The sequence below is a fragment of the Simochromis diagramma genome, unplaced genomic scaffold, assembly GCF_900408965.1.
Source record: "Simochromis diagramma unplaced genomic scaffold, fSimDia1.1 OVJJ01000421.1, whole genome shotgun sequence".
NCBI lineage: Eukaryota > Metazoa > Chordata > Actinopteri > Cichliformes > Cichlidae > Simochromis > Simochromis diagramma.
In genome coordinates, this window is record NW_024387250.1 from 9,447,865 (window position 1) to 9,469,822 (window position 21,958).

At 39.1% G+C, this 21,958-nt stretch overlaps 2 protein-coding genes across 3 annotated transcripts in view; both read right to left on the minus strand.

The window, feature by feature from the left end:
- Positions 1–22: 22 nt before the first annotated feature.
- LOC120714721 (formin-2-like) lies at positions 23–13,491 on the minus strand. The gene is made up of 5 exons (XM_040001072.1): positions 10,941–13,491; positions 6,817–9,079; positions 4,626–4,789; positions 1,242–1,394; positions 23–153 (listed from the first exon to the last, which is right to left on the minus strand). Exons 2-5 carry the CDS (start codon positions 9,032–9,034, stop codon positions 139–141), a joined length of 2,550 nt encoding a protein of 849 aa, XP_039857006.1. The 5' UTR covers positions 9,035–9,079; positions 10,941–13,491; the 3' UTR covers positions 23–138.
- A 101-nt stretch (positions 13,492–13,592) lies between these two features.
- chrm3a (cholinergic receptor, muscarinic 3a) overlaps positions 13,593–21,958 on the minus strand; it is an 81,131-nt gene continuing 72,765 nt past the window's right edge. For both annotated transcript variants that reach the window (XM_040001074.1, XM_040001073.1), the window contains one exon: positions 13,593–17,457. In XM_040001074.1, the coding sequence (XP_039857008.1) occupies positions 15,495–17,438 (1,944 nt within the window). In that variant the 5' untranslated portion in view covers positions 17,439–17,457 and the 3' untranslated portion in view covers positions 13,593–15,494. The remainder of the gene's footprint in view (positions 17,458–21,958) is intronic.

The following is a 21,958-nucleotide window of genomic DNA, read 5'->3' on the forward strand; positions in this document are numbered from 1 at the left end:
CCATATTATCCCTGATGCCCTTTGCCAGGGAGGCCTGCTGGCCTTGCAACACAGCTATCTTAATCCGCAGGTCATCAATGGTCCTCTCCAGCAGTGGGATGAGACTGCTTTCATCCTCAGAGGATGACTGACCTGACTTCAACTTGCTGCATTCTGTCTGTCAGTGAACCAAATAAACACATACATAAATAAATTGCATAAATATAATATATTATTAATATATTATTAAATCTTAGGCACATTATCATTCAATTACATAAACAGTGAGAAAAAAAGTGTCACAACTCAGGCAGCTTAGTGACAGAATTATGAGGTTAAGAAGGGTCAACCAAGTCCATCATGTCTAGACTCTGTCAGACCTCTGGCTCCACATTGGTTAGAATAGGGATGAGGGGATACCAGAGATTTGACCCCAGAGACAGTGAGTCTCAGTAGGCTTCACATGAGGAGGGTTTTGTCTGCTAGTACACATTCTCCAGTTGTAGTCGCCTTGTTGAATTGCGAGGAGAATATTTAGAGAGTATGGTCCTCTATTTATTTTTATTTTTTTTTACTTTTCTAGGAAACGGGGAGGATTCGTGTGATTGTTTCACAGTACTTTCAACACAAGCCTGACCTCTGGTGGCCAAGGAAAAACTCACAGCTAAATTCATGTGGGTAATAATGTTACAGATTTAAAATACAGGTCAAATATATATGTATCAGATACAAAGTTCAGTAATTATATCTTTCCATGTTTGTCACTCCTGCATAGACTAAATGGGTTTCTATCCCTCGGTATTCATTTCTTTGCTGTTTTGCACACTAAAATTCAATTTTTCCATTGTTCATTTTTAAAGCAGTTTAACACATCCTGTATAGATTTTTTTGTACCAAAGGTGTTAAATACAGAAAATAGAAATTCAAGAAGGAACAGCAAAATATTATAATCAAGCTTAGATTGTAGATTTTTACCATTTTCAAGTCTTTTGTGTGCGTTTGGTTTATAATCATGAATGATATTACAATGGCAATTTTTAAAAAGGCTATATTGGGTAAATGTTACCTTTCAGACACACGCATATGCAGTGAATATATCAGTCAGCAAGAAACACACTTTGACTTTGTAAAGAGGAGACATTTGAATTTAATCTAATAAAGATGTTACGTTTATGTTTTCAGAGCATACACTTTCCTTTCTGTGCAGGCAGGATGAAAAACAGTTGTCAGATATTTAACACTAAAGAGAAGACTTAACCAACCTGAACGTGTGGAGCACCTGGTGTTTTGGCTGATGATTGATGGAAAGAGGATCTCAAGCTCTGTACCCTGCCTGTGGTTGCCCCCCCATAGAGTTCCCAAAGGTAAGGAGACACTGGCAAGCCTATAGATGCCCAGGTGTACAGCTGCTCTTCCTGAACACAAGTTATAAAACCAGAAAGTTTATAATATCAGACACAAGGTCAGTAAGTCAAAAGATAAAAGGTCAGTAAACACAGAAGTATTAAAAGCACTACTGTTGAACATCTAAGAAACACGTTTCTTAATATTCCTGTTAAATGTCAAAAAAGCTCTCAGTCTAGTCACAGCTGCCGGTAGTTTGTCAGTCTCCATGGCAAATAAAAACGCTAAGCTACAATTGACTCTCTTACTGTTCCAATATGGTTTCTGGTCATGGTGAAAATGCTTAATCCTCTAAATGTACAACAAGGCATGCTCCATAAATATATTTAATCACTTTAGACAAAGAGCAGCTGGAGGCTACTGAAATTAAATACATTTGTATTTATATTATTTAACAGTATTTATTTCAATGACTCTTCAGTCAACACCCAACACAATGATGGCTACCCTAAAACAACTCTTAAAGAGGCTCAGATTAAAGGTACTCAACAATGTGAGGGTAAATATGAGTCAAGTGCTTGCTTTCTGCCTTGCAAACATGGAGTTGTACAAATTATTCCACTTTTTCCTTTTCTTTTTTTAAAAGTTTGATATTTTAGAGCATTCAGGTGCTTTCCATTTTCTCATTCCAAGTATGTATCATTACAAAACCTACCACAACTCTATTTTTCATACTAGTATAAGTGAAATAGCAAGGCTATGAACAGATAGATCGCACTCTACTTTTTTTTTGCCAATCTTATGAGAGCATAAATGGCAGTTCTTTTCAGAAGTGCCCCTATACTGCAGTATATTAATATTGTATGTCAGCATTAGCTGGTCACTGTGGTAACCTGACCTGCAGAGCGAGATCGATGTAAACTCTTGCAACGGCAACAGAAATTTATCAACTAAGCAATGTTTTGCCAAGCACAAAGGACAGCATATGTTCAGAGTTCTTAGACACTCATTATTATCAAGCCCCATTTTTGTGATGAATGAGGCTGATTGGAGTATATAATTCAGGGCATATGCTGAACAAGAAACACGAAAGTGATACATTTGCTGTCTCCACCAAATTGGATGCAATGCCATATTTAGGTAGAACGGTGGAGGGCAAACAGGAGATGAAAGAAAGAAGTAAAAGGAAAGAGAGGTGTAGAAAGAAAGAAAAGTCGGTGCAGTAAATAACTGATTTCAAGATGAAGAACAACTTTAAAAGGGAAAGAGCATAATGGTCTGATATATTAAGGGGCTTAAGTGAAAAGGTTCCAGAACAGCAAAGACAGACTGATGATTTAATTTCAAAAGGAGATTAGCTTTAAGATAGAAAGCCCTAAAAAATGAAATCTGCACTCTGAATGACAACAACAAAGGTTATTCATGGTCAGGCTGAATAATACATGACTCCAGGCCAAGCCTCAGACTGAAGAAGTATGCAGAGCAGGGACAATTCTGTCCAATCCTGACATGGTGAGCTTTTTGCTCAGGAAGAGCAGCCTGAGCCCAAGGCACGTGGAGTTGTTACATAACACGGTCAGCAGATGGTCTACACAAGCACAAATGTATGTGTGCGCACATTTATGTACATTTGTGGGACTGAATGAATGTCAGAGGGAATAATAATCCAGCTATGCAAGGAAAAGCCTTAGCGTGGATGTCTCATGCTGTCCTTTTGTATGTGTCCACAAGTGTCTTTAACATACTGATGCAACAGTGAATTGTTTGAAGATTAAAAAGAAAAAAAAGAAAAGGTCTGTTTGTTTGTGGCCTACTTTGACCATGCAGCATGCAAACAGATGACGGTTTGTATTCCAGAGATTTGCATTTATGTTAATAAATCAGCTTAAGAGCTTGCACTGTCAGGCGAGTAATCTTGCTTTTGTCTGTGTGGATGTCTACTGAACCTTTATGTGCGTATGAGTAAATACAACATATGTCCACACATGTGCATCAGCAGGAGATGTTCCAATGCGCAAAATCCAAAGCTGATCTGACCCGACTGTTTGTTTTTAGACAGATAAAAAAAGACCAAGAATTTACATCAACTATATTTGCTTTGTTATTATGCGCTCATACAGCAGTGCTTTGAGCTGAAAATATAAATTTTGAAAATTATTAAATCAAACTAAATTATTTTTTATATAAATTTAAAAAAATTACAATTAAAAATGGTCTAGCTATGTCATAGATGATAAGATGTTACACTGGAAGTGAAAAACCTGGATAGCAATAGTCAGGAGAATTAACACCATTAAAATTAATCTTCTCGGGTGAATATATGTAGAAAATTTAACAGCAATCCATCCACTGGTTGTTGGGAAATGTCACTGAAAGAGCCAACCTCATGGCGTCACTAGAGGCTCAGCAAAGCTAGTTGAGTTCATTCCCTGCCATGACATAAGACTGAGGCATAAATGTCTGTATACATTATGCTGAACAACTCAATGTGATATCCATGAAGCTGCACAGTTAGCGAGGTTTAAAAAAATCTTTTTCTTTTTAAGTCATCAGAGTGTTTATCAGTGGATGACTTGATGACTTATTTTATGATTGTCATTTTGTAGCAACATAAAGACACTGAACAGGCCTATATTTTCAAAGAGCTGTTGTGTTGATAAATATGTTGCAGTTTAAATTGTACATCAAGTTACACGTATTTTACAGCTTAATTTGCATGCAAGGAGCTGCAAGGAGTCATGACAGAAATGGCTCCAGCAGTAGCTGTGATAAAATCTGCAGGCATGTGCATGTGCAATTAGGTCTGAGCAAAGCTTTACTGGAGTGGAAAATAAAAGATTCATGAAATCAACTTCCGCATAGTCACCCTCTCTACATACACCACTGCTCTTCAGGTAATGAAATCTCTCAGATGAATCATAGTCAGACAATAAATACAGAAACACACACTCTGCATTCATTCTCTCTACTGCACATAAGAGTAACTCAGTGATTTATCTCATTAACACATGCTTTTTATATGCATCCCAGCCCATGTTATACCATCTTTAGACAGTGGTTTGTTATGAAAGTAGAAAAGTTAGAAATATGAAACACAGCTGCCCAGCTTTGAGGGGTTATTTCCATCCCCACAAAAACCCTAAGTCTAATTATTTTAGAGCTATTCTAATGTGGATCGAGCATTTTAAAGTGTAAAGTGTTTTAAAGCTAAACTATATATTTGTTTAAAAATGAACCTACCCCTGAATATGTGGTCAGTTTTTAGAATAAGTACTAAGTGTAAGTGAAGAGAAAGCTCTTACATTAAAAACTGGTGACACAGTACTGTCACCAAGGAGCTCTGCACGCCCGTTGCTGAAGGGGTGCAGGAGACCCTGGACAAGCATTCGTTGACACAGTTCTTTCACATCCTCTTCGGAGGACCCATCTCCTTGATGCATACACAGCCTGTCCAAAAGAGCGCGACCTGAGAAAAGAAAAGACAGACACTGCAAGAACAAAACAGGAGGATACAGAACTCCATTTTCAAGACTAGAGGAGGATGCTCAGATGAATTTGAACAGACACATTTTTAAAATTTATTTTTAGATATATATTTGGTAAGTTGAGAAAAAATTGTGTAGTTAGACACCTCATGTCAGTCTGACCAAAGAATGTAAAAGACATTTTTCATTTTAGGATGTGATAATTAAACACCTACACTTGTAAACTCTATTCACACCATTTACACGTGGGTGAAAAGAGCGGTGGTGCTGATTGTGAAGTGCAAAGAACTATCAAATTGCAGAAAAAGAAAAGTTTTGGAATAGCTTGAAAAAAAAAAAAAAAAATCTAAAAGGTGGGCTAAAGCCGACAGCATGGTCACAAAATGTATAAATTCTACTTCCTGAATAAAATACAGAAAATAAAGTAGGCTGTCCGCATGTTTGTAAAATAAGTTTGACCTGTGAGAAATGTAGTAATGTATCAAAATCTCTATACTTCATAAGGAATGACATATTTTCTTGAAAATGAAATTAATGTCAGGAATTATATGGAGTTTGAAGGGTGGTGGGGGATATCAACAATGTGACAGCAGAGGACTGTTGAGCCCAAAACAACACACAGCTACAGCAGGAAGACCAATTCTAAAACAGGAGGATTTCTTTTAACCATGTGATACAGGGGACAGTGTCAAATCAATTAAAAGCCATGACATGACTCATGCTCCTGTAGATTTGTTTTTATCCGTCAGTGGGAATTTGTCGTCACTTGTTCAAACATTAAGCTGGAGTTTTCTATGGTTTCCCATCTTTGTTCTCATTGCTTCCACTCCTTAAGGGTACATGTGACCTGTAAACCTCACTGCACTGATTGGCATCACATGCAATGGTAAACTAGTTAGAGACTGAGTCTTTGTGAGCATACACGGGACAAAATACGTCTCACAAATATGAAGTGCCACACAGGCACAAAAATGTTCATTTTATATGGATTCAGATCATTATGTACCTCTGTTGTTTGGAGCGAGTTCACCTGACGCAAACAGAAATTGATTTAACATCATGACTTATTTTTGTCTTGCAGAAAAACTGTCACATGAGTTTAACATCCACTGTGTTTGTGTATGCGTGTGCTTCTTATCTAAGCCAGTGGAATCAGAGGATGACATAGCCGTGGGTGGGTGGCAGCATTGTCATTCGGTCCTCTGATTTACGAGCACAGGCAAAGACAGGAGACAACAGCTAAGCTCTTGAAAGGCTCCACAATAGTAAGGAGGACAGAGTGGCATTGTTTTATTAGAGTGAGACAACGCATCTCAAAGACACCCCATGGTTTTATTATGGTTTTCATTAAGTATTGTATTTTAAAATAATAACCTTAGTATTTCTAGTGTACTTACTTATATAAAGTGCAATTTGTAAGTAATTAAACTTACTAGGCAATTACTATAATCATTGGTTGTGTAATGGCCTAATCTCCAATAGGGTATGAGCCAAACAAATAGGAGTGACATCCAATCCATTAAGACTTCTTCAGTAGGAATAAATTATGAAATAACTAAAATATTTAAATGAAATGCTTCATTATTGTCTTCCTGATACTTTGGTGCCAATGTGATAGCAGAATAATCACAAAACGAATATAATTAAAAAGTCAAGCTATTGATATTCTGTGTTTTTCTCTATGTTTTTCTTTACTTTTTCTTTGTATTGCAAAACATGTAGTTCATCCCTTTGTGGCACTGATTTCGATTGTAGATGCAAACAAAAAAAAAACTGACATTAATCAAATTGTCTTGTAGCTCACTTTCACACAGGTCTCTCTGAGAAATGCCATTCAGAATGAGTGCAGTGAGGCTAATAGATTATGGGGCATTTAAAAGAGAAGACAGCTACACTAAATTGGCACCTATGTTTTGGGAGGAAGGTTATTATTCTCTCTTTACCTTCTTTTAAAGTTTTTTGAAACCTGTTTTGATTGCTCACTTCAGTTGTTTAATATATCACTCACCAGAGAAGACATCCAGGTAGGGTACTGGAGCAGCAGACGTCTGCTTTCCATAGTGTGCTCTCCTAGAGCCCAGCGTCCAGTAAGTCCCACCTGTGTAACTCTTCTCTGTGGTCTCCTGATCTGGAAATTTGGCCCCATCATCATGTCTTCCACTAAGCTCATCAACCTCAGACGACCAGTCTGCAGACACACTGTGCGGCCCAGCTATGGAGCAGGACCTCTGCTTGCGTCTCCTAAACCCTTGGACCTTGTTGGATTCCAGTGATCCACTGATGGGATCTGTTTTCCGAGGCACGTGAGGGCTGGTAATGGGGGAGCCAACTGGAGAGGTGAGCTGCCTGGTGGTGGTCTTAATATAGGAAGGGTGGACAGGTGGGTAGAATTTGACAGTGGAGGGGGAGTTGGATGATCTTCGTCTAGGCTGAAAAACAGGGGGACTGTCTATTATCAGGTGGCTAATAGACAGACTATTTTTTCTCCTTTCTAGAGACAGAAAGTCCCGCCCACCACTTTCTTCATCCTCCCTCTCAACAGACAGGTCCATGCTGCTTGCACTTTTTTGAGTACCAGTTGGCCCTGTCCCTACCATTATGGAATCTAAATGGTCACATGATGTGTTTTTGCCAAGTACAGCCTGACTACCTTGACCCTGATGTGGAGTCAAAAACAGTTCCAGTTCATCCTGGGGCTCCTCAGCACTTTCATATGAAGTGGTGGTGGCTGTAGTGTCTTGAAAGCTATAAGTGCTGTTAGTTTTTGGAAAAAGGCTGCCACTGCTTCTCTCTGTGTCTGGAGCAGAAGATGAAGGACCACTCTCACTCAGAGACCCTGGACCAGATGAAATTCTTGATATAGATATGTCACTCCTTTCATTCTCCAGTCTCTTACACTTATCATTCAGTTCTTGAGGTACACTTTCACTAACAAGAGGTGGGGAGAAACAGTCTTCATCCAGATTAAATAGTTGGTGAGATATTCCAGTCTCAGGAACTTTGCTCCCCTCCAAAGTTGACATATTGTTACCAGACACTTCAGATAAGTGCCTGGTAACAATTTCACTGGCAACACCTTGGTCTCTCATGGCCTGCTGGATATCAGAGAGCAGGTCTTCACTTTCAGTCGCTGAGTGAAAACTGTAGAGTTCAGCATCTGACCCTGAACTTGTCTTCCGGCCAGTCTCATCGCCCATAGATTGGTGGCTGTCTGCAGTTAAATGGGTTAGATCCCCCTCAACATCTGACAGCATGCCCATCTCATCAGCTGACAGGCTTTTCTCTGCACCAGACTCAACCCCTGCTTTGCCAACATGTGCTGATCTCCCATCTTCCAACATATCATCCTTAGACAACCCTTTCACCTTGGATAAACTCTTCCTGATCTTCATTCCAGAAAACACAGAACCCTTTGACTCAGACTTTGATTTCTTCTTACCACCATGTTCTCCTGCTCCTTTATTTGTTTTATTGTAGGACTTTTTGGATTTTTTGTCCACTTCTCGCTCCTCTGCCTCACCATCACAAGAAACATCCCCTGTTGGTCCACCGCTGGCTCCTCCTTTCTTCTGCTTTGCTTCCTGGTTCCCCATGTTCCTGAGTAGACGAACACCTTTGGCTAATAGGCCATGATGCTGGGGTCGAGATTGGGCATGCTCGGCTTCCTCATGAGCTACTGCTGCCGCCGGTCCTCTGTTGGTCAGAGCCCTTTCAGAGCCAGCTAATCCCTGCTGTCTGCCCACCACAGTTAACGGCAGCTGTGAGGATGATGCTGGCTCCCCCAGCACTGCTGAGGCTGATGATGAAAGGAGGAGGAGACTGGCAGTGACAGCCACGGGCTCACTACCACTCACTGCTCCCTCTCCCCCCCTTTCCAGCTCAGCCTCTCTCACATTCTGAGCCTTTCTCTCTTTTTGCTCCTCCTTTCTATCCCCATCTGCTTCTGCATTCTCAGCTGCCTTGCATAACGGGCTGCTGGTTGAGCGAGCAAGTCGGTGATGCTGGGGGGTTTGCTGCCCCGGTCCATTTTCAACTGGAGGAGAATGAAAGAGCTTAGGACTGTGTGGCTGATGCTCTAAAATACACTGCTGTTGATTAAGAAGAGAGTGTTGCTGTTTACGGAGGATATTGGTAACACTGCTCTTCCGCCGGCCTTTGAACGTGGTAGTGAAGAAACTCTCTTTTAGAAAGGGGACTTGGGTCTCCACCGTCTTTATGGTTTGCATCCTGCTCGCTTTGGTTTCATCCAAGAGAACGCCTGTCTACAAAGGCTGAAGTAAAGGGAGAAGAACAAGTTCACACTGATTTACTGTATATTTATGCTTAGCTTAAAAATAGCAAAAGGGAGGCAATATGCTCTGAGATGAGTCATAATGCCTGAATGGCAACAGCTTAATTTTTCAGCATGAAAATTATGCCAAACACACCACCAATGCAGTAAAGGCCTGCCTAGATTAAAACAACAACAACAACAAAACAAGTAAACATAAAAAAAAACAAAACAAAACAGTGGACTATTACTAGTCATGGACTGACCTCCCTAGATCCTGAACCTCAACATGATTGAAGCATCACTGGGTCATTTTGACTGAACAAATCAAAGGGCAGTGAACATCCAAGTTGAACAGATACAACTTAAGTCTATTGTTTCCATGAAATGCTTACAATTTTGTATATAATCACCTCAATTATTTTCTCTAATTTCTATTTCAAGGTACAGCTATGATAATCTAAGGAGCTTGGGGGGAAAAAAGCAACTAGAATTCGTTAAGTTTCTTGAAGATGTTTCACCTCTCGTCTGAGGAGCTTCTTCAGTTCTAAGACCAATCAGTGGAGTCCCAGATTTGTCATCTTCAAGAAATGTAAAGAAGCCTAGTCTTTTTTTCTTTCCAGGCTCCTTAGATTACCATGATCTGGATGACTGAGAACCGTCATGGACATACAGCTACAATACTGTGCAAAAGTCTTGAACCACAACTCATTTCTTTTGATTTTTCTTTCAATGAATCAGACTCTCTTAGAATTTTTCAAAGTGTTCTTGAGCAACAGTTCTTAAGGCTTTCTGGAGGTCTTTCATAGGGTATTGGTTGCTTTTTCACTTGTTTTCAGTCCAGTAATTTTACCTGACCATTTTAAGATGAATGTGTTTTTACTCTGTTAAGCCACTTTACAACAACTTATCAATCCTTCAAACACACCTAACTTGGATCAATTAAAAGAAGGCTTGCCTAAGAAAGCTCAGACTTCATTGAAGAATAAAAATCATACCAAATATTCATTTTCAAGCTTGTTAGAATTGTACAGTCTCTGGTTTTTGACTTATCAACTTTTAATTGCTGCGTGAATTTATCATCTTCCAAGCAAAACATAGAGAAATGTGGGCTCTCAAGACTTTTGCACAGTATTGTAGATCAGACAGGTCATTCGAGATCTCCAATTTTCCCCACACACAGATATACTGTATAACAAACAGCTAAATACTCATGTCATACTGCGCATGCCAGTGGAAGTAGTTAATCAAAGAGTCAGTTTAATGTGGCTGCCGAGTTATGGGAAATTATCTAAAACATGTTGGAGAATATCTGGTGAAAAGATTATGATTGTAGGTTTCTCAAATCCAAATATTTACTGTTTAACTGAATGCATTGGTGTTGGGTTTTTTTGTCACTTTTTGGCAGTGTATGGCTAAAAAAAAATCCCACATCTACCGATCAAGAAAATAAATTAAAATCAGACACTTATTATGGATTAAGTCAAAGTGTAGGTATATGGTGGTTTGTCCACAACTTACAAGCTTATGATTGACTGGTGAGAAATATTGCCTGTGCAGTTACAAGCAAGTTATTGTGTCCACATTTTTATTTCCAAATGGATTCTTCTTGTTTGTTCATTAGCTTGTATCGACACATGCCGGAAGACTGATTAACCTCTATGTGTAGTAAATTTAACATTTATCCTTCTAGCACCAATTATAAAGATCACTTTTCTAACCATAAAAGATAAAAATTAGAACAAGGTTTCAACTTACAACATTCCGTTTAGGCAAAATGAAACAGTGTAAAATGAAAAAACAAGGTAAATGCTATGACTTCTTTTATAAAGATTTTCAAATATGAAAGATGTCATACTTGCCTGACTGGTGGATTCTCCTCGGTGGTTTAGTACTGACTGAAGAAAACAACACAAATGGGTGTTTGTCTTCTTCTATGAGCCGCTCCTTAGCCATGGGTCACATGAAGTCTGTAATTTCCTCATCACATGTCTAGTCACTGTGGCCATCTCTCATTAGCTCTGTGGAGACTCTCCTTACTAACTTCATCAGGACTCATGATGGGAACACACACAGCTATGTAACAGTTAAATAACACTATTATATTAAAATAAATCTGAAGTTAGACACTCAATGCTAATCTCAACTTCATTTCAGACAGCAATACAAGACTCAATTTTAATGGCAAATTAGAACAAAAACACACACATTCAGTTGAGTCAATCAGTAGCTGTTAGTCTTGGCTGATGCACTGTGGTGCCACTTTTAAGTCCATGCCCTCATTTAGCAAATGAGCTTCAGCTGTTTTCTCCCTACATAAGCTGTTACCAGACAGGTCAATGACCTCAATCCTAACTGAGACAACATGTTTCCTATGATAACAAATAATTAATATTATAATTGAGTTTTAAAAAACTGGAAGATTAGAGCTAAATACAGAATAATATAAATACATTTTCTAGGGTTGGTAGAGGAATAAAACTCTCAAAATCACTGCGTATAATTCTGCCTCAAAAGATAAAAGAACACGCATATTCCACTTTTGCATCAGATCCACAGAAAGCCAAAAATGTGCCAGATAGTTCGTACAAAAGTTAACTCAGTGCCATATCTGTAGGGATGTACAGCTGTCAAAATGTTACTTCTAAAAAAGAAAAGAAATTATTGATTTGATGCAGTTTTACTTACAAGTTGGAGCAAAAAAAAAAAAAAGTTATATAACAGTATTTCTTCATTCTATGCAACAAACTTTTTGCAGGGTTCAAGAGTAATACCAGGAATTTTCACAGACTCTCTAAACCCTGTCTGCTTCTTTGAACTTTCACTTTTGGTCATACTTGTTGGGATTAGTAACCAAACTTTTCTGAGCAGTGCCACTTTAGCTTGACTACATATCCAGGGAGGTACTCACATTCCATCTTGCTTGTCGTTTAAGTCCCTTCCTGCACTAAACAGGCAGCCGAGGGTTATGCCATCCACTTCCTCATTGAGAGTAGCTGTTTTATTCAGTTTTCTGGACATTTTTAAGTATTGAGGAATGCTACAAAACATTTTATTTAAGGTCATCTGAAGTTTAAAATAGCAAGGAATAAACCTAATCAACCTAAACAAATGACAGTGGCCATATAAAAACAAAATGTTCAAATACTTAGACATGATAGCATACAGGTTGTAGCAACGTTTGTTGGGAAAAATACAACAAAATGACTGTTCATTGGTAAGGCAGTGCTCTACAACTTGTGGAAATTTTGTTGGTTAAAAAGGAAAAAATAAACTGGATATTTTCAACTACCAGGTTGGCATGACATGACAGCATTGCACAGTTCCTGCAGATTTCTTGTCTATGATATGAACTGTACTGTTCCACCAAATCCCAAAGGTGCTCACATCTTGGAATCACATCTTGTGACTGTGCAGGGTATTTGAGTACAGTGAAGTCATTGTCATCTTCAAGAAGCCAGTCTGAAATTGAGTGGCCATAAAAAGATGGACATAGTCAGCAGCAAAAGTCAGGTAGTTTGTAGCATTTAAACAATGATCTAAGGGGCCAAGAAAAGATCCCCAACACCAGCCTGAACTGCTGATAACAGGCAGGGCTAATCCAAAATCTGACCAGGTCATCCAAATGTTGCAACTGCAATCGAGGTTCATCAGACCAGGTGACATTCTTACAATATTCTATTTTGGCTAATTTTGGTGAGGTCTTACAAATTGTAGCATCAGTTTCCTGTTCTTAGTTGAGAGGAGTTGTCTTTTGAGTTTGATGTGCATTCAGATATTCTTTTCTGGATACCTTGGTTCTAATGAGAGGTGAATTGAGTTTCTGTTGCATTCCTGTCAGCTATAAGTATTCTGGGCATTCTTCTCTTACCTCTGACAAAAATACGTTATTGTCACTTAGAGAACTGCTGGTCACTGGATGTCATCATTTTTTTTTTTTGGACCATTCACCTCCAACTCCAACAGATGCTTGTGTGTGAAAATCCCTGGATCAAACCTGGATCTGGATCAAATACTCAAACCCACCAATCTGGCACCAACAACCATGAAGTCCCTTTAGTTACCTTTCTTCCCCATTCTGTTGCTCAGTTTGAGCTTTAGCGGGTCATCTTTAACATCTTTAAATGCACAGAGTTGGCTGACTTGATCTTTGCATTACCAAGCAGATGTCCCTAATGTAGTGGCTAGTGATTGTAGTATTATAGCACCAATTATATTGTAACTGTATTTTTTTTTTTTTTTTTAGCTCTGATTACAGAATATTATGGATAAATTCATGCAACCCACATTATATATTGCTTTAAACTGATCTGGTTGGATGTTAAGAAACTGCATTATTGAAAATGTGTTAAATATGAACGTGAGGCAGAGCAACACTCAACAAATGATTCATTTTAAGTGAAACTATTCTATGTAACAAAGGTGAAACACCCTAAATTACACAGTGGCAAAAAGACAAAAAATCAAAACAAATAAAGTAATTATAGACAAAAGTTTTTTTTTGTTTTTTTTTATTGGCTTAAAATATGAGTATGATTGGCATACTTAAAATGTAACAAACTGTTGTGTTCACAATGTTGGCAGTTTACATTCCCAATACAGTACAAAAAATCCCTCATTTATCGATAAAGAATGTATTCTGACCCTGTACCGTGGCTCCACACTGTAGTGGTTTACACTAATAAGCAAAAGATCCCCAGTTTGTTTCTGGGAGAAGATACAAATTCCTCAGGGGCTGCATCAGGAAGGGCATTCAGCATAAAAATCTACCAGATCAAATACAAAGAGCCACCCCTTGTGGTGACCCCCTTGTGAATAAGGGAGCAGCCAAAAGTAGCTTTCTGTATTATAGCATTGTGCTGAAAACAAATGAAATATTCACCGATGGCAGGTACAGGATTTTTTTTAAACATTTCTTTGCATACAGCAAATAAGCCAAAGTCATGTCATCATTTCCAATATAATATGATCTAGCCATTAATTTGTATGCTAGTTGTTGTAGCACATTTCTTTTTACCATATTAAAATTATTTTATGATGATTATTTGTATTCAGAACAACTTTATACTGCTCTGCATTGAACCTTCCCTCTAAAGTACAAGTGAATCTAAACACCTCAGTGTAGTTTTTCTTGAATTTGTCACCTGTTTTCATTTAAAATTTAGAAATTTTTTTTTTAGATTGAATATATATATATATATATATATATATATATATATATATATGTATATATATATTTCAGATTTTGATACTGCAGTGTGGAAGTTAAACTGTTAACAGCCTGAGCAACAGATCTTTTTGTACACCACTAGAGGTCGCCATTGTTCCACTATATCAAAGATTGCCATCCTTTTACAAAAGAGTTGTTAGATGTGAAATTTTGTGGAAATTCAAAAGATAACGTAAGATCAAAACACACTTTTTTAAACAAATGGACATATTTGTGTGTGAGTGTGTCTGTGTGTGTGCAATCTTTGTGTATCATATTCAGAAATATCCAAATGTACACAAACGGAATATAATTACTGTATAATCATTACTTGACAGAAAATTGCAAGTACATAAAACACAACCATTGTACTTATTATCTCCACCATACAAACCACAACAATCACATTGAACACAACAGCAGTTCACTGACTGTGGTGCCACACAAAATATTCACAACTCAGTTCGTCATTTTCAGACTGGCTCAAAATCTCTAGAAAACCAAAAACCAAAATCACAAAAATAACAGTTTTCTGTCGACTGTATGGACAAAATTTAAGAACTTTTTATATTTCATTAAAGACACTGACAAAGGAGCACATGTAGAAACGCAATGTGCCGAACCTTTAATAAAACTGCATACCAGTCAAAAAGATGGCTGGGCAAATTAATAAAATGTAGAAGCCTGTGAACATTTTTTAATATATATATATATATAGTTTTATTTAAAATGCAAAACCACTCTGAATGTTACAGAGCAAACTACCCACAGAGAGAAATGATCAGAAAAGTGTAATCCCCAACTCTGTGACAACATCCTCTCTATTTGCATCAATTGCACTTCAGTATTTCTCCTGCAATTTTATTTTTTAAGCCCTTTTCGAGTATTGTCCACTCACTTCACTTTCTTGCTGCTGTACTTGCATGAAATGATAAAAAGTTCTTCAAGGACAGTCACAACCTTCATGTCTGAACCTCACCTTACGCAAACCTTCACACACATATACGGCTTTGCTTAATGGATGCACCAACACAAAGACATACTGCAAAACCACCACATCAGGTTGCTGTGTTTGACATAGCAGAATAAAACATTAAAGATCTCTAGATAAAGAAACTCCACAGAAACAATTAAATGGATGTTCCTTTCTTTTCTTTCTGTGTTGCATTTTTGATTTCTGTTACAAGCAATCTTAACTTTCCGTCCTTTACGTAGACTCCCTGGGAATTCTCCTGTGAAAGACCACTGAAGAATGCCTTTGCTGAAACTGCTGCTTCCTCCTTTTTTTCTGGTCCCAGCGGCACAACAGTATCATCTTAAATGTTGTACGAAAAGTCTTGTTGCACAGGGCGTAACACATGGGGTTGACTGTGCTGTTGACGTAGCATAGCCAGTAACCTACTGCCCACAGAGTTTCTGGGATGCAAGTTTTACAGAAAGCATTGATGAGCACCATGATGTTGTAAGGTGTCCATGTGATGATGAATGCAAAGAGGATGGCACTGAGAGTTTGAGCTGCTTTCTTCTCTTTTACCAAGGACATCCGCTTCCTTTTGGTGATCTGAGTCCGGGCTCGGGCAGCGAAACGCTTTGCCAGAGCTGCCTCCTTGAAGGACATTGGACCTGAGGGGGACTTGGTGGTTGTGCTGGTAGTAGTACTGTCAGAGGCAGTGGTAGTGGTTACTGGGGTACCATCCAGAGACCTATGGTTAGAAGTAGCCTGGATGGAAGACAATGATTGAATCTTGCGTGAGCAGAAGCGTTGGTGGTAGCTATTTTCTGAGCTGTTTTGCCCTTCCGGAGTAACAGTGGCTATTGTGTTTGGAGCTACTGATGAAAGACTGTCTCGATTATACTCCGCTGCTCTAAGGGGATCCTCCTCTGAGGCTCCATCCAGATCCTCACATGAGGTTAGCTGGGAGTTAACAGCAGCTTTTATGCCAGGAAGGCTAAGAACAATGGAGAAAATAGCGTGACTTTGTGGAATCATATCTCTACCTCCACAGTCCTCATCTTCTGAAGACCCAGACTGGTCCAAAGAGACTGCAGCATCATTGTTGTTCCAGCTGTCACTGCTACTCTGATCTGGATCACCATCTCCCTGTCGCATACTACCAGGTCTCCAAGAGCGAACACCGGGCCAGCAGTGGAAGCGGCCTACCAGTTCCCGACATGTGCTCTTTCTCCTAGAGAGCCTGGTCAACTCATAGCTGCTGCAGCTTCTAGAACTTCCTGTCTGATGGACAAAACGGGCTCTTTCGCCCCCACCGTTTACACCTCTTGCTCCTATTCCACCCGAGCCCTGCAACCCAGCTAGCTCTTTTGAACGATTCTGGGTCTCCTTGTAAATGCGCCAGTAGAGAACACTCATTATTGTCACAGGTAGATAGAATGCCGCCATGGCTGTGCAGAAGGTTATAATAGGCTGTGAAAGGAACTGAATGTAGCATTCCCCTGAGGGCACTGTCCTTTTACCCTCAAGAAACTGCCATAGCAGGATGGCCGGAGCCCACAGGACAAGAGAAACAAACCAGGCTAAGCCTATCATGATCCCAGCTCGCCTTGTGGTCCGTTTGGCTCGGTAGGTCAAAGGCCTAGTAATTGAAAAGTAGCGGTCAAAGCTGATGACCAGTAGGTTCATAACAGATGCATTGCTTGCCACGTAGTCTATAGCCAGCCACAGGTCGCATGCCCAGTTGCCCATGGCCCAGTAGCCCATCACAAGATAAGCTGTGTAGAGGTTCATGGAGATGACCCCTATGATGAGGTCAGCCACAGCTAAGCTCAACAGGAAATAGTTGTTGACTGTCTTTAGTTGGCGATTAACCTTGAAGGATACTACTACCAGGATGTTCCCAATGACCGTGACCAGTGACAGCATGCCAGTCAATAAGACAATGAGGACAACCTGCCACACAGCGTGGCCACCCAAGGGATCAGGGGCTGCTGTTGCAGTCCCATTTTGGGGTTCTAATGTGGAGTTTAAGAGCTTGCTGATAGAAGAGGAATTATCATCCATAGCATGATAAACCACGGGCGTTCCTCCAGTTCCTCCTTGATAGGGTGCATTGGACTGTGAGTAGGCTGCAGCCAATGGTGGTAGAGTGCTGGCAGTCAGGAAAAGACCAGGATCTGTGCTGTTGGAGCTCATTGTTATGTTCTGGCATATTCTAAAGAGAAAGATAGTAAAGGGAGGTAGGAAGGGACATAGAGAAGAGGGGAAAGGGGGACAAAAGGGAAAATAGACAAGTGTAAAAGAAAAGAGTGGCAGAAAGAATAAAATTTGAGAAGGTAGCTGATATTCCTATTCATATCCACTAGGTGAGGCTACAAACCCATTCTACAAAACTGGGTGTTTGGATAGGCAAAGATGTTTGGATGTTTCCTTTAAAACAGTCACCCTTAATTTTATTTGCGCACAATCTTTGTGTACACTTTAAACGCTACAAGCAATACATATCAAATTATACCTTGATGCTGAATTAATATAGGTAGATGGTCAACAATGATAGTAAGAGTGCAATCAGAGCTGTTTCTTATGAGACCCAATAAAATTGCAGATATATTTAACTTAAACACAGGTAATGCATTTTCACGTTGTTGCCTAGTCTATAAGGACTGTGTTAAAACTAAACACTACATCACATTAGACCCTTGTACCTGATGGTTTTCTGCTTACAGACCATAAATGGAGTTAGCACAGTGGTTACATTCAAAATTTAACACTCATATATGTCGCTAGTCTACAAAGGGAAACCGTTTTGTGATAATGGCAATTTTATATTTATTGAGTCAAAGTCTGGTAAAAGTTATAACAAGTAGGGGTTTGAATAAAGCAGGAGGAATGAACTTTAGGAGATATTCTGGCACTTTTTCCCTGTCTGAGCAGCGATTTTTTTTCCTGCTCGCTAATTAGACATCAGCATTGATCTGGTCTTTCAAAAGCCCTCTAAGAAAGAAAAGATAGATCCTAGACAGATAAAGCTATCAACAGACAAAACCTAATGGTGAAACATGGAGAAAAGAGCACCAGAAGAGCTAATACCGCCGTAGTCACAAAGAATATGTGAATATGCACTGTTTTTAGTTCAATTCAAGATGACTTTGCAATAAAAGGGCAAACATTAAATGAAAGATCCTGCTGTTTTTGTCAAAGCAGTTACTGATAATTGGATAACGAGATGAAGACCTCCAATTTCTAAACCAGCATGTTCTGTTCTCTTCGAGTTTCGCTGAGCAATAACGCACAACTGCTGGGGTGAATGGGTTCAGATGCATGCTTTTTAAATTACTGGCAAATCAGTTTGGACTTACAGCTAGGGATTCACACAGTTTACACATGTGTCTGATGATACAAACATCAAATAGCACATATGAAAACTGCAGCTTTTTGTTGCCTGACAAGTGTAGTAATCAATACTCAGTACACAGCTGTGATTATACAGAGTGCCGCACATTACCCCCGCTTGCTTTTTATTGTGAAAGCCATGGGAGTAGTGTTCTTCTGCTGACATTTACAACAATGTTTCAACAAGGAAAAACATATTACCCCTTACCACCAAATCCACATGCCTACAGACACTATGTACACAAATATATAAGCACGAATATAGCAGTTGTATAATGTTTAAAGTGACAATCGTGCACACAGTATTCATCCCACAGGGAAAGGTATTTGAAGCCGAGTGCTGTACCTGTGCCTACACAGAATCTCAGACCTCCCACAGAGCTGTTAAAGAACCCCAGTAGCCAACAGCGTCTCATAGCCATTTGTGACACCGAGAGCCGAACACCGCTACTACTATTATCAGAAAGCTCCCTGCTGTCTTTGCTGTGGACACGCATCACTTCATCCATGCTCATCCATGGATAGAATGCCGTCATGTTTCACTCGTATACGCTTTACGTGACAGTGCAGAGCATATAATTTTCACCGAAAGGCATCGTGTGCACCATATTTGCATAGAAATTTGCAGTATGCACAGATTCACACATTAAATTTAGCAATGTAATAAATTACAGCAGGCTATATGAAAAGCAAAAGCAGCCAAATACAAAAACAACAATGCCTTTGAGGGAAAAAAAAAACTTTCCTAGAGTTGGCAAACTTTTAACATTTTACAAATTAAATTGTACTGGGCATGTATGCAATGTGTTACTAATGAAAAACAAATAACATTTAACTTTACTTACCAGTGCAAAATGTGTTTGTTTGGCGATCACAGCAATATATTGACTAAATTTCTGTTTCTATTTCTATGTCATTATATATACACATGTCTCTTTTTGAGAGTTACACAATAAATCAGTGTTGGCACTGATGGGTCTGCAAGCCCCTCGTCACACTGACACAACAGTGTACAAAATCCTTCAATGACACTAATAGGAGAAATTTATGGTTATCTAATTGTATATGCAGTCAATTATACAGCATAGATGTGTACAGTGTGTGTGTGTATATATATATATATATATATATGTGTGTGTGTGTGTGTGTGTGTGTGTGTGTGTGTGTGTGTGTGTGTGTGTGTGTGTTTATTAATACTCAGCTTTCCTGTGCAACAATAAACCAATGTTCAGATGATAATTCTGTCTGATATCAGGCAATTGTCTTACACAACAAACATAATTATGAACGGAACAATTATGTTTTGTTGTTGCCTCCGATTGCATTAGTTATTTACCACAAATTTACATCTGCATTCTGCTGGGAGCAAAATAAGTGAGAGTGGTTTTTATGTTTGTTTTCCTCTCAAAAAAATATAATCACCCCTCTTCAAATGAAAAATGTATGAGCCAGACGACAGTATCCTTTTCCAACATAGTTGGGCTAAAACTCTGCCAACAGCTGCCATTACAGAGAAGCCATTATACTGTATTTGTCTTGTTTTCTCCAAGTCAACATTAAGCTCCATGTCTTAAGTTTGACTCCAGGGCACGTAGGTGTGATAGCTTCAGGTACAAAGCAAGATCAATACTCGTTTACTGAGGTGCAACACAACTTGTTCCCTGACATTTTCAGGCATTTGTCCCAGCAGGGTTTGACAGCGCAATCCAAGTTGGGTTCAAGAATCCATCTAAATGATTGGATGACTAATATATGGCCATTTCAGCTTACTATTTTTAGCATAGTAGTGATATGGCCAAAAACTATTTCCACCAAGGATGAGTCACACTGACAAGCACTTTTAATGAAGGTTAAAGCTGCTGTAATTTGAATTTTGGTCACTCTGGCCCCAGAAGTGCCTAGATTTTTAACTTTAATAACTTGAACACACACACAAAAATGCAAATAAAATACTGACAAACAAAGCAGAACCAGACACAACCTCTTCTTCAAAATAAAAGAGACACTGGCAAAGAAAACCAAGATTACTCAAGCTGTCACACATTTCAATTTTAACAGAGCCACTACAGTCAAACTGCATACATATTCAGCCAGCCCGACAGCAGTAACCAATAGTTTTGTGATAACAATCACTGGCTGGGCAGCACTGCATTGTCATATAGTTTGCAGATTTCTGCCTTGTGGCAAGAAGGCAGACATCAAGAGCGACTCAGAACTTCAAACACAGATACAGTATTCATCAATTATCTTAACCGCTTGTCCAAATTCATGGCTGTAGGGGGCTCTCACTGGAGATGAGAAAGGGTCTGGACTGGCTGCCAGTCTATCACAGGACAAGCACAGAGAGACAGACAACCACACACACACACATTTGAACCTATAGACAATTTGGATCACAAGATAACCTAAGACACATGTGTTTGGACTAAGTGCGTGAGTGTTGGGAGTGGGGGTACCTGCAGGGACCTGACACAGGCACAAGGAGAACATGAAAAGTCCACACAGAAAGGCAGCAGCAAGCCAGCAGGTTCAAACCCAAAACCTTGTTGCTGTGAGACATCACTGCTACCACTGCAGAGACACATTAACCATGTACTAAAAGCCACAACTTCAATTAAATCTCATGAGGCTGTTTCATTTTGAGAACAATTCCTAAATCATTAAAAAAAAATTGTGCTGTCCCACAAAGTGGGATTGTGAGATATTACATAACGAGAACATGATGGTAAGTAGTGTCCAAAAACTAACTGCTCTGTGAATTTTAACTATCGTATATGGTGCAGTAAACTTGTGAATAAAGACTAGAATATTGTCACACAAATATAGTATTTTACACTTGATATTGCTTCACCTAACAATAACAATTCACAGCTCCATTTCCTAAAATTAGAATTAAAGAAAGGAGCATCTCAAACATATGCCAAAATTATAAATGTTTTGGCATTGACAAAAAAAAATGTTAGCTCTACTATGCAGTCTGTAGTTACTATGGTCTATAGTTTGCTCTACTGTGCATGTGTAGACCAAATCTCAGCTTGATGAGTCACACTGAGATGCTCACAGTCACTACCACATATGGGAAACATGTAATGGTCTTACATACCTATAGAGATCAATGGTTTCCTTGGAGATATTGTGAACAACATTTACAGTATGAGTCATACAACCCACAAAAGGCTCTGACTTTTGGTAACCCAAGTAGTAATCAGATAACTTGGGAATACGCTCACCTCTGCAAGGATATTGTGCCATTCAGCACAATTAAATACGAGTGCTCCATATATCTCTAAAAGTGGACCTGAAGCATTTTTTTCCACACATGA

Excerpts from the sequence above, each read along its gene's own strand:
- LOC120714721 (XM_040001072.1), bottom strand. The coding sequence starts at position 9,034 with ATGCAAACCATAAAGACGGTGGAGACCCAAGTCCCCTTTCTAAAAGAG. Across the intron at positions 4,790-6,816 it reads CTACCTGGATGTCTTCTCTG|GTCGCGCTCTTTTGGACAGG; the intron begins GTGAGTGATATA and ends TTCTTTTCTCAG. Across the intron at positions 1,395-4,625 it reads CTGTGTCACCAGTTTTTAAT|GAAGAGCAGCTGTACACCTG; the intron begins GTAAGAGCTTTC and ends ACTTGTGTTCAG.